This window comes from Barbus barbus, assembly GCF_936440315.1.
Source record: "Barbus barbus genome assembly, chromosome: 18".
NCBI lineage: Eukaryota > Metazoa > Chordata > Actinopteri > Cypriniformes > Cyprinidae > Barbus > Barbus barbus.
The window spans coordinates 24,728,298-24,742,328 of NC_136746.1; the positions used below are offsets into that span (position 1 = coordinate 24,728,298).

The 14,031-nt window shown below is 36.1% G+C and overlaps 1 protein-coding gene across 1 annotated transcript in view; it reads left to right on the forward strand.

The window, feature by feature from the left end:
- LOC306883893 (inactive heparanase-2-like) overlaps positions 1-14,031 on the forward strand; it is a gene marked incomplete at both ends in the record, with an annotated part of 71,576 nt that overhangs the window by 19,474 nt on the left and 38,071 nt on the right. The window contains one exon of the mRNA XM_079439397.1: positions 11,827-12,000. Coding sequence (XP_079295523.1) covers positions 11,827-12,000 — 174 coding nt within the window. The remainder of the gene's footprint in view (positions 1-11,826; positions 12,001-14,031) is intronic.

Genomic DNA, 14,031 nt, shown 5'->3' on the forward strand with positions numbered 1-14,031 from the left:
AAAATGATAAATTTTTCTTTTATGCCAAAAATCATTAGGATATTAAGTAAAGATCATGTTCTGTGAAGATATTTTGTAAATTTCTTACCGTAAATATATCAAGACTTCATTTTTGATTAGTAATATGTATTGCTAAGAATTTAATTTGGACAAATTTAAAGGCGATTTTCTCAATATTTTGATTTTTTTTTCCGCCCTCAGATTCCAGATTTTCAAATAGTTGTATCTCGACCAAATATTGTCCGATCCTAACAAACCATACATCAATGGAAAGCTTATTTAGTCAGCTTTCAGATGTATAAATCTCAATTTCAGACAATTGACACTTAAGACTGGTTTGTGGTCCTGGGGGCGTATTACGGAAAGTTTCTTATCTTAGGTCTTAACTTAAGATATGATATGTTAAATTGGGATTTTTCGCAAATTCATATTACAGAAGCAAATCTTAACTTGATTTGGGATTCTTATCCTATCTTACAAAATAGTATCTTATCTCTAGTAAGGAAATCTTAAATGGCATAATCAAGCTCAACAATCCACTCTCAGGTCTGTTACCAAGCAGCCAACACTAGTGATGAGGTAAACAAAAGCTACTTCACTTTGAAAATCGCCTTTTGAAAAAAAACATAAGGCATTAGTCACCAGTAATGCTCCGTGGCAATTTTGTTGGTCTCTATAATGCTGGTTGCAGTTTCTGTGCTAACTGTAATATGTTGTGTGGCAGTCTGTAATTACCAAAATATAACATCTTCAGAGTCCTCCAAGAGTCTTTCTACCATTAAACATCTTTGTTCTTCATTTTCAACTATTAATAAATGTAATACCATTGTCGGACAGCACAGTTGTAAGTGTTTTTTTCCGTTAGCTTTCAAATAATTTTGAAGTTAGGACAGCTGTGGGGTTGTCCTAAAGTTAAGACAGTTTTTAGGGTTTTTTGTCAAGTTAGGAGGTTTCTGTAATACCCCTTTCCTATCTGTAGTTAAGATAAGATAACGCACTTAGGAAATGCTGTTCTGTAATAGCTTTTGTCCTAAATGTGGTCCTAACTGAAATAACCATGGTTAACAAACAGATAAGATAAGATTTTAAAGTTAGGATCTTTCTGTAATACGCCACCAGGGTCACATTTATGCATTTGCCAGTCATTTTTATTTAAAACAACTTGCATTGCATTCAAAATAGACATTTATTTAATTTTTTAGTTAATGTGGTTCCCTAAGAATCAAACCCATTGTTTCTAGTGCTATGCTGTAATTGTTTCCTTTGTCAAGCATCAGATTATGATTATCAAATCATGCCATAATTTTATTATCCTCAAAGATTGCTGGACAACAGGTTTTGCATTATTTTTGCAGTTACTTGCAGTGATTATATTGTAGCCAGTGGCTCTTCAATACTCACCTGATCAATTCTGTGCATAAATTAAAATGAAAACCTTTGACAGATCTTCCTATGTCCCCATACTTATCATGTCTCACTGACACTGCAAACAAATGCAAACCTCTTTAAACCTTTCAAATGATGATATAATAATTATGCTGACTGATGATGAACTCTCTCTTTCTTTGAAGATCTGTTATTATGAAATATGCTGCCTTTAAGTCATAAACGTGTATATACTTGTTATACTGTTTTATTTAAATCAGAGTTTTGAACCAATTAAAAATAGATTTTGCTTTATCTGATTCACTAAAAAGAATTGATTGAATTGAACTCATCCTATCACTATTTTCACTACTGCAGTTTAACAACTGCATTCAACTAGCCTTTATGATTTTATATGGCACATAACAAAACAAACTGTCACTTTTAATTTTTCCATCTAGACTAGAAACTGGATTTGACCTTATACTGACCGTGAAAAGTCTGGCGACATAAAACTAGCATTTGGCTCTCCATGTCTGTGAGAAGAAGCAAGCACATCTTCATATATTCAAACAATCTTGACATTGAATTTTTGATTGAAATGATATGTTCTAAGACATAATACTTTTTTTGATTAAAGTGAGAGTAAAAACATTTATAATGTTACAAAATATTTATATTTCAAATAAATGCTGTTGTTTTCTCTTAGAATCCTAAACACAATTTATCACGATTTCCACAAAAATTTGAAGCAGCACAACTGTTTTCTACATGGATAATAATAAGAAATGTTGATTGAGCACCAAATCATAAAATGCATATTAGGAGGATCACGTAACGCTAAAGACTGGAATAATGACTGCTGAAAATTCAGCTTTGCCATCACAGGAATAAATTACATTATCAAATATATTAATATAGAAAATATGTTCATAATGTTTTACAATATAATTTTTTACTGTGTTTTTGATCAAGTGAATGGAGTCTTTTTTTTTTAAACGTTTTCAAATCTCACCAACCCTACAAGGTATGCGGTATATATGACTTTCAAGTTCATAAGTGCAAACTTTCCAGAAGGTCTTGAAGGCAGTAAAAGTATTTTACATCCGAGAAAAAAAAAAAAATCTCAATGTGAAAGATTCAAATTGGAAGACAAGATATTTACATTTTTAGGTTTCGGCTTATGATTCTTATCGCAGGTCTGATTTCATGTCACAATAATGCATTTCAACACTAATACTTGAAGGACATGTTTAGAAACTCTTGGTACAGTCTCTTGGTCAACTTTGCCCCCACAAGTGGTTTTGGTTTGAATTTGGATCTTATATAAGACATTTTAAAGCGGTTGATGTAATTTGGCACACACGCTCGTCTTTGAATTCATCAAATGCAGCTCCAATCAGTCCTGCGCCCAAGACTGTTGACACTAGCAGGAAATCAAAGTCCAGCGCGGCAGTCCTGCACTGCCCAAACCATGTGCTTGTGCATGAGGCAGCCTCACGGGGAAGATTAATTAGTGTACACAAACGTGTGTGGATGTTTATACACCAGAGTGTGTTCTGAGATGTTAACATATCAGTCAGCTCTTGCTCTCCTTCACTGCCAACCACATGGCCAGACACATGTACACATACACACACGCACAGACATGTATATACTCACGCATGTATGTGTGTGTATGCGTATGCACACAAAATAATGTGGCCTTCTGTGTGCAAGTTACACACTTTTCGATGCACGATAGGAACCATAAAGATGTAAAGCACATAGATAGCTATGCAGTCCAAGCTAGCCATATTGAATTAAAAACAGGTGTCTTCATAGTTTGCATTCTTCCCAAACACAAAAGTGGTTTGACCTGAGCGGTTTTGAGTGTGTATTGAGCCCTATCAAACCAGGGTCTCGGTGTAATTCTGTATTTATAAACACGAGTGCACTTGGGTTTGTGTGACATGGACCGTGTGCTACAGACAGGCATAGCCCGACTATTGAAACCATATTTTCACCCCTTTTCCTAGCACTTATTTTGAAGGGAAGCCTGTCGTACATCACGGGAACGTTTTGATGGGGTCTCTGAAATGCCTCAAACCGATCCCTCCTAAAACTGATGCGCGGTGGGATTGAGTCTTGCTCCTAAGTGCTGCAATAACAGCAAGCTTGTGTGGTTGAAAAATTAAATGGAAGCCATTCATTATGATTTAACAGCATATTACTTGTTGTTTAACGTTTTAGTTACTTAGCAGGTCGCTGTTGTAATGGTTTAAAAGCGTGCGCCTATAAAAATGAGCTCTAAGTAATGCACATAGTGATGTGGTGTTTTCTTTTACTCGAAAGGAGCGTTGATGGAGGGTCGGGATGGTATCCGTCCTCTTCACAAACCGAGGATTTGTCTGGCATCCGTAGTCATTAGTCATAATTAGCCATGGTTATTTTTCCACTGCAATTGAACAATTAAACTTGAAATTGCTTTAAAGAGAGCTGGGAATTAAAATAAGCTAAATAATAGCATTAACTTCCAATGACTGGAAAGCTCTCTCACAGTTTAGCAACAGAGAGCTTAACATGCCACGTGAAACCAGTGATAACTCATTTTTTACACCGTATGAAGACATGTAAGTGGTCTGTGGCTATATCGACTAAACTGTGTCTTGAGAGCAATAGCACATGCTTAAATTAATGATGGTCTTTCGTATCTTTTGATGGAATAGGTGGTGAACGAATCGTTCTCATTCACTTCCATGCACTGATTCATATTTCGTTAACCAAAATCACTTCTTGCAATGACCATATGCAATTAAAATGAGGTAAGTATTTTGTTAAATGATTTAGGTTATTTTTGTTTTTCGATAGTTGATTTTGTTGTCATTCGTAGGAAAAAAGTGTACAGTATGATGCAAATTTCGGTTGAGTGTTTTAATGAGCTCATAGCACAATATAATGCACTTACTTGTTGCCACCAACTGGAGTAACTAACGTAAAATCACTCGAATCGATCAACTAATCTGAACAAATTTTGGAGTGGACTGATTCAATAGATTTGGGTCATTTGGATGAATCCAAATTGCTGCGGAAAGTCTGATTCATTCAAGTTAATCGGTGTGTTTAGACAGTTCATGTAGCTAAATGAACAAATTAAAAGTGAATGATTGATTCAACTCCCTGCACATTGTTTTCGTTGTAAACCCTTGATTAGTTTTAATGCCTGCAAAGTACACTCTTAAAAACAAAAGTTTCAAAATGGAATTTTCTCAATGATTCCAGAAGAACTATTTTGGTCTCTCCAGAGAACCTTTTTTCTCTATAAAGAACCTTTTGTGCAATGGAAAGATTGAATTGATGTTAAAGATTCTGCCATTTCCAATAAAGAACCATTATTTTTAAGATCGTACCACTCTGATAATATTAGATAATGCTGTTTTGTAATTATTTTAAGGATTATTGCTGTTGCTAATGGGGTCACTATCTATAAATTGTTATAAATAAGTTATTCATTTGTCATGTGTTTCAGATTTCAGATAGACATAACTAACTTTTATATGAATATATGAATATTGTAGTTCAATTTAAGCAGACAAGTCATTTTTGATTTAAAGCACACAGATTTTTTAAACTTTTTCCTATCATTTATCTGTTATCTTTACTGTACAATCAAAATCCACTTAGCCAAATTTGTTTGCATTGCTCTTTTGGCATATCTCACTTAGTAAGCAGCTTCATCATTTGGTCTGAAGTGTTCAGTAGTGTACAAGTGTACATTTCCTTTGTTTAGGTGTAACATGAGCCCACACGACTTCTCCACTGTCCTTTTGATATGAACGCTGTAGAATGCATCCCATGTAATTAATGTAATTGCATCCCATGTAATGGGATTCTGTGAGAGGGGCTTGCGTGCAATTAAAATTGATTACATGGTGAGGAATGTGAACAGCGTGTACATGTGGCGTATGATTATAAAAGCAATCTGGCCTTTTTTAAATTCATTTTAAGAAATGGGCCACATATAGCCTAGTTTCTTTTAAACATATAGTGGGGACCAAACATCTGATGTGACAAATCAAAATATAAATGAGGGAGATAAAAATTTTTTTTATGAATTTTACTTGGACTTTATAGCTTATTTATAAGATACAAAACATGCAGTTTACTTCTCGCAGTTGTTCCCTCCTCTTGAAAGCAACTTCTATGGAAAGAGCCCTATAGAGATGTATTCAGAGATGTTTTCCTGGTATGGAAGTGCTTTGATCTCTTTTTGGGTGTACATGTCCTGATAGTTGCTGTAGGTAATCACGTGTCATAAATGGAAATAAGCTGGCTCAGAAATGAGCCGTAGCGCTCTGGTGCAGTCCAGCTTGTTATGGGAGTCTTATGTCTGTGATCAGATAGCTACCCTGACAATATCCAGACCCCTTTCTGTTTCCATTACATTGGGAGAGGGGGGATCCGGCACTTTAGCTCTACTCATTGGGTTCAGCAGTTGCTGAACTTGCTACAAAAGTTCACACAGTCGACTCCAAGAGAGTTCAAAGGCACCAATTTTTTAAATACATCCATGCGTTCATACTCATACTTGCACTATTTTAGCCAAAGTTATTGAAGAGCTCCTTGGCAGCATTTTGAAACTAAGGCCTGCTTCACACAGCACACGAAAGCAGAGTATGTGGTGCATATTTATCTTGGCACCAAACTACGGTGTTCACACTAGCTAAGATGTGCAGTGTTGTGTAGCAGAGGTGCGAGTAGATTTATAATGCCGGTGAAGTGCACTATTCACTCATTGTGCCGTATTCATGAAACGTTCAGAAATATATGCAAGAGTGTGGAGGAAATTGTGCGTAAAATGGGCCTTCCTAAAAAGCCTATTCATAAATCACAGATTTGATGTTAAAAGTGTATTTTACACATTTGTAAACAGTGTGCACCTGTACTCTCATTCGTAATTCATATAATTTCCACCCATGAATTATTATGTGAATCACATGTATAGTAATGCTGTAGAATCCTTTGCACTCCCTTCACAGGTTTGGCAGTATATTGCATAAATGCTAAAGAGACTAATTGGCTCAAAAATTATTATTATTTTATTAACAAAAGTGTTAAGCTTGCAGACAAATTACATTGGCGCTCAGATTAATAGTGTATGTAAAAATGGACAATACAGTTTTCAATCATTTTTGTTTATCAGTGAAATATTTTTTTTTTAATTATATATTTATAGTGTTATCAAAACGTAGTGTCTAAACGAACACAAGACATTTGGATGTTTTACTTGCCTTTATATATGAATAGAAGCAGATGTAATAACTGATATTTTTCAAATACAAAGACTTTCATGAACCCCAAAATTTACATCAGAACATCATTATAAACAATTTCCAAAAAAGTATGTTGCTTGTGTGTCATGAATGAGGTCCGTTGTTTGAAAAAAAGACATCTGTGGTGCTTGATGCATGTTACAAACACAGTAACAGGCACACAAATACTTTCTCTTCAATAAATCTGACATAAACCAGACAATTTAACTAGTTTGGTTGTTCTGTGCATATTAATTACCATTTTGATAAAACAAATTGTACATGCTTGTTATTTAAATTAGGTTTCGTGACCATTTAGTTTGTGATAATACTCAATGGCACACCCATGATGCCCATTTTATGATTTATGGCTGTTAATACTAGAAATACTTAAAGGGAAAGTTCACCCAAAAATGAAAATTCTGTCATCATTTACTCTAACCCTAACCCTTAAGTTGTTCCAAACCTGTGTGTGTTTTTGTCTGTTGATAGATATTTTGATATTTTTTTACTTCAATATTGTGGAAAAATACTGTGGGAGTCAATGGCTACCATCAACATTCTTCAAAATATCTTCTTTTGTGCTCAACAGAAGAAAGGTTACAGGTTTAGAGCCACTTGTGGGTGAGTAAATGACAGAAGTTTCATTTTTGGGTGAAATATCCCTTTAATGTCATATTCCAGAAATCACTTTTTTTCTATAGAGACTCCCTTTTCTGTTATGCAGTGGAAACACATCAGTGTGAGTCTGCTGTTGTTTTGCTTACAAACTGCATGTGTGTGTTGTGTGACACAGAAATGGAGTTCAAATCATTTACATTTTACTAAACTAAAATCTAATTCAAAACATGAGATGTGATCTTGGGAGTTTCGCTCTTTGTGTGAGTAAAATAATAATAAAAAATGTAAGCAAATATTCTATATTGTTATTTTTTATATGTTATATTTCTGTATTGTTATTCTATATTGATTTATTCCTATTGTAATTTACTGATAAAGAATGAATTACAGGTGGCAGGCTAACCTGCGAGAAAAGCTTCACGGTTGTCTAAAATCAACATTATTTTCTTGTCTCTTTTACATTTTTCATTATTTAAATTTACCCCTGATAAAGAGCAAAAAAAGTCAAAAAAGAGAGAAACAGAGAGGATGAGAGAGAGAGAGAGAGAGAGAAAGTGAGGGAGAGAGAAAGAAAGACAGAGCAAAAGAGCTGATGTCTCTGGAAATACTTGTGTTCTCTGTTGTTCTTCGTCCATCCAGAGCTCTAGGGAGAGTTTGGCTCAGGATGCTGCTTGCACACTAATTACCTTATTACTGTCTCAGCAATATGGAACTGATCAAGCTAGCTGTTTTTAGGAAAACTAGCTGTTCTATCAATGAGATTTACTCCTTAAAGAAAAAACAAAACAAAAAAAAAACACGCAGACTACTGCACAGTAGTAACTGTGTGTGAAAACTCTAACATTGTTCTATCTTTCATTCTGTCGCTCTGGTGTTCTATCTACCTTATGTCTGTGAGCTATCTATCTATCTATCTGTCTGTCTGTCTGCCTCTCTCAAGTGTTTGAAGTGTTTCTGTCATAGCTAGTTTTGTTGGTGGAGAAAACTAGTCATATCAGGATATATTAACTTATTAACTTATTGTTTACAAGACTGCATGACTGGATAATAGTCATGCTTAATATTTAAAATAAATTGCAAACTAGCCTTGCATTTACGAATGATTGAAGCACATTTAGCTTGGTTCCTCTGCTGTTTCTCTACCTGATCCAGAGTACAACGAGGAGGGAGATTGTGGGTTACCTGAGGAACGAACCCACATCTGGATCTGTTTCCTCCTCTGCCCTGACAGCACAGTCCTGCTTTCCATCCACCTGTCTTTGATATACTGCGCCGTTTTAATCACCTCACAGTGCTAAAGGCTGCACAACAAGCAGAACTCCCACAATTCTCCATAGACGCGGCAAGGTGGTCCAACATATTGTGAAAAATAAATAACTAAAAACAAAAATGAATACATATATAATGGCATGCTTACTGTATTAAAGCTTTTAACTCTAGTAAACAAGTCCATATAACTGCATTTGTTTGATGTCTGAAAGCTTGTTAAGTAAGAGTGATAAAAGGTCCGTCATTGGGGTTTGACTGCTTGTTTGAATTAAACGTAATCTTGACCTCATTATGGTAATATTTTAACGAGTCTGTAATTGGAACATTTCCCTGCTGATTTAAAAGACCAGCTTTTATAGTTTGGTACCCAGGGAAGCTGGGTGTTGGATCTTTGTACATCTGTACATGTGATTAGAGTATTTACGTAGGCTATTTAAGACATGACACTTTGGCGTTAGTGTTGATGTTTCAAATTGTGATAAAAGCTATAAAGATGATTAAACTGAAGTTTATCAGTCACGCCAATGCTCATTTCTGTCTTTGAATTGGTAGCCGTGCTGACTGGTTACCTGCCTTTAGGTTGTTCTTGTGATTCTGTTTTGATCTGTACATGAATGCTCATGAGAGAAATAGAACTTCCGCCCATGCCGCAGTCAAAAATATTTATCGAATAAATTTAATATCTGAACAGATGTAATAGCAAATGCGTTTTTTCGATGCAGAAATGCCAAGACAAGTCTATGATGTTAGCTGCTTGAATCCATGCCCAGACAGAATCTGCAAACCTTTTTCACATTTTCTGTGCTGATTTTGGCATGTAATTTGTGAAAAAGGGTTTAAACACAGTAAAATGTGTTCTCTGAAGCTGTACTACACTTTTATTGGTAACTGAAAGCATAATCAAATTAGCTAACATATTTAATAAACAAAGACAGAAAGAGAATGGGACCTTTGTGGAAGATGGGACTTTGACATTGTTCTAAATGCTTCTTGAAATGAAAAATACAGTTGGCTTAACTTTTGAAATAAGCCAAGGCTTTACTGTGGCACCTACTTAAAATAACGGAGTATCCACTTTTTCAAAAATGACCTTTAGATCAGAATCTCTCATCACAGACAAGATGAGGCTCCATGTGCGTCTCTCATGGTTTCATCTGCTTCTTTTAAACACAGGAAATGAAGTCAAAGGGTAGTGAAATATTTGTGTTTATTTTTGCTGCTCTTAACAGATAGAATTTCCAAACATCGGCCAATGGCTGTCCATTAGCAGAATCAGAATTATCATGTCTGTCTGTCGGGCAGATTTAAAATGGAAAAACTTTCTTTGATGCATATCTGTTTTTTATTTCCTTTAATCTGCTCTGTTTGTATGTTAGCTTTTGCCCTATGTATCAAAAGAGCAAAATATTTCCTAAATTCATCCAGTCATGAGTATTCTTCTTTTGAAGTATTTAAAATTAAAGTTTAAAATTTTAAAGTGCAATAAAAAAAGAACAAAAATATGTTATTAATTATAATAATTTATATTTTATTATTATAATTAGCAACAATAATAATAAGAGCACTAGTAGTAATGTAATATCAATAAAATGAAGAATAGTAGTATCAATTTTATAATTTGATATAATTACACTGAACAAAATTATAAATGCAACACTTTTGTTTTTGCCCCCATTTTTCATGAGCTGAACTCAAAGATCTAAGACTTTCTTTGTACACAAAAGGCCTATTTCTCTCAAATATTGTTCACAAATCTGTCTATATCTATGTTAGTGAGCACTTCTCCTTTTCCGAGATAATCCATCCACCTCACAGGTGTGGCACATCAAGATATTGATTAGACAGTATGATTATGATTAGGCTGGCCACAATAAAAGGCCACGCTAAAATGTGCAGTTTTATCACACAGCACAATGCCACATATGTTGCAAGTTTTGAGGGAGCGTGCAATTGGCATGCTGACTGTAGGAATGTCTACCAGAGCTGTTGCCCGTGAATTGAATGTTCATTTCTCTACCATAAGCTATCTCCAAAGGTGTTTCAGAGAATTTGGCAGTACATCCAACCGGGACCAGCCCAGGACCTCCACATCTAGCATCTTCACCTCCAAGAGCGTCTGAGACCAGCCATCCGGACAGCTGCTGCAACAATCGGTTTGCATAACCAAATAATTTCTGCACAAACTGTCAGAAACTATCTCAGGGAAGCTCATCTGCATACTTGTCGTCCTCATCGGGGTCTTGACCTGACTGCATTTCGTCATCGTAACCGACTTGAGTAGGCAAATGCTCACATTCGATGGTGTCTGGCACTTTGGAGAGGTTTTTTCTTCACAGATGAATCCCGGTTTTCACTGTACAGGGCAGATGGCAGACAGCATGTATAGTGTCGTGTGGGTGATCGGTTTGCTGATGTCAACGTTGTGAATCGAGTGGCCCATGGTGGCGGTGGGATTATGGTATAGGCAGGCGTATGTTATGGACAACGAACACAGGTGCATTTTATTGATGGTATTTTGAATGCACAGAGATACCGTTACGAGATCCTGAGGCCCATTGTTGTGCCATTCATCCATGACCATCACCTCATGTTGCAGCATGATAATGAACGGCCCCATGTTGCAAGGATCTGTACACAATTCCTGGAAGATGAAAACATCCCAGTTCTTGCATGGCCAGCATACTCACTGGACATGTCGCCCATTGAGCATGTTTGGGATGCTCTGGATCGGCGTATACGACAGCATCTTCCAGTTCCTGCCAATATCCAGCAACTTCACACAGCCATTGAAGAGGAGTGAACAACCTGATCAACTCTATGCGAAGGAGATGTGTTGCACTGTGTGAGGAAAATGGTGGTCACACCAGATACTGACTGGTTTTTGGACCCCCCAATACAGTAAAACTGCACATTTTAGAGTGGCCTTTTATTGTGGCCAGCCTAAGGCACACCTGTGCAATAATCATGCTATCTAATCAGAATCTTGATATGCCACACCTGGGAGGTGGATGGATTATCTCGGCAAAGGAGAAGTGCGCACTAACACAGATTTAGACAGATTTGTGAACAATATTTGAGAGAAACAGGCCTTTTGTGTACATACAAAAAGTCTTAGATCTTTGAGTTCAGTTCACGAAAAATGGGGGCAAAAATAAAAGTGTTGCGTTTATAATTTTGTTCAGTGTATATGTATTTTATATAGTCAATATACAAGAGTCCAAACTAAAATGATAAAAAAATGAAAGTATCTATGTTACAGCTGTGTCTGGCTTTTTCCCAGCCAGGTCTTTAGACAAACTTTACAACTTTGCCGACTGCGCGGGACTGCACCTGATCTTTGGGCTGAATGCCTTGCACAGAAACCCTGACAACTCATGGAACTCCTCCAGTGCTCTGAGTCTGCTCAAATACAGCGCTGGCAAAAAATACAACATCTCCTGGGAGCTCGGCAATGGTGAGTCCTTACTGTTGCAGATTCACAAATTATATTTTTGATATGATATCAGTCTGTGACATGGAAGGTTGTACTTCCATGTGCTTATGAAAGAAAAAGGAAGCATCCATCCCATCAAGCAGTGATTAATTTGTACGCAATTGTTTAACTAAAAGATTACAGGTTCAAACCTTCACACTTCAATTTTGATCCACCCCAACAAATCCATCAAGACATTTTTAATTTCAAATAGTTGCTTCAGGAGAGAAATATGCACAGATCAAGCACCATTTATGAGCAAAACATTTCTAAGCAAATATTTTGGCATATTTTGATGTGAGGACAGCAGGGGATGGACTTTTTCACTGGTGGAAGCATTATTATGGATTATGCACTCATATTTTGTAAATAGACAGAAATTATAGATTTGTTTCTTACAAACACACAGCTTTGTTCACTTCACAAGACATTAATTGATGGACTGATGGAGTCGTGTGGATTACTTGTGGATTATTGTGATGTTTTTATTGGCTGTTTGGATTCTCACTCTGACGGCATTCATTCACCGCAGTGGATTCAGGAAATATTAAGCATGATGGGATTAATAGGAAATATTGAAACAAGCTTATTTGTCACTGTCCTTTGTCTCTTTCTCTGTTTATTTATTTATGTTCCAGCAAGAAATGCTCTCTGAGTTTGAGGGGAAAATGCTAAATTTGAGAGAAGGCCCTTAGATCCGCACTCAGCAGCTATATTTCGTTTCTAGTGTCTTCTCATTGACAACCATACACTTGAGACACTTGTAGTTCTTGATGTACATCTGGATAAGCTGAGAACAGAGAATTGTAGTTATTTTTTTAATTTTATTTTTTACAGAAGCAGTCTTTACCACGCAATAAATGATCGACATGGGTTTAAAAATCTCAGGGAAGCTCTCATCATTATTACATTACCCCACCTCTTCATATAAAACGGATCCCATTCGAATAGAGCTTATGTCAGGAGACAAATTCACAAAGCAGAATCCAAAAGGACACCTGGTGACTTTGTAATCTGCTCTAAGCACTCATTCATCTATTGTCCTGTGGCAGACATGCTGCAAATTGCCCCCATTCATGTTGCCCTTGTATCAAATGTCTCTCTATAAACATCCAAACAGTGTAAAACCTTTGACTTGAATAATTATGATCTTATGATGATATAGGTTCCTTGCATAAAATTAGACAGAATATAAGCTATGTTACTGACAGCATGTGTAGCCTGAAATATCGCACACTTTCCATACTAAACACTAAACCTATAAAAATACCAGAGAGCGATTTAAGAATGTACACAAACCGTATATTGTCTTAATCGTTTGTTTATTGCTATATGTTGCATGTGTCAAAACTTTACTAGCTGTTTGCATAGAAAAGCTGCAGGTGTACAGATCGCTGCTTTCACTCAGAGACTGTCATACGAGACAAAGGAAGCAGCACAATAAGCTAGTATTGAATGTAAAATGTATGAAAATTAATAATATCAGAATTTAATATCTGTCACGTAATACCAGTTAAGAAGTTATTCTTTCAGCAGAATCTTTTCATTTTGCTGACTCTAAAAAAAGCATGTTAATACTGGAACAGCCATTTGAATGTTTAAAAATTGTTACTAAATCAGATTTTACAGAGCTGTTAATTAAAAAACAAACACTTTCAAGTGAACAAAGAGTCCAAATGAAACAAAGAGAAATATTTTCAGCTGTGGGTGGATGTTTATCGAGTGGGCCGTGCCAGTGTGACACAAAGTGATGCACGGGCACTGTGATGATTTATTTCATGATTGTATTTAATGACTGTGTTATTTGTGCTTTTTTGTTTTAAATGATAGCGCAATATTTTCCACTGGCCTCTGCCTGGCCCGGTACTGCACTGACGCTAGAGCTCAGCATCTCTGTGTTTCTATCCCACACACAAACACACACTCACACAGGCTGCGATGTTTATAAAGTTTGCCACTTGACTTCTGTAACGTTCTCGCTGTGATTTCAAGTGTGCACCTCCCAAAGTGTTG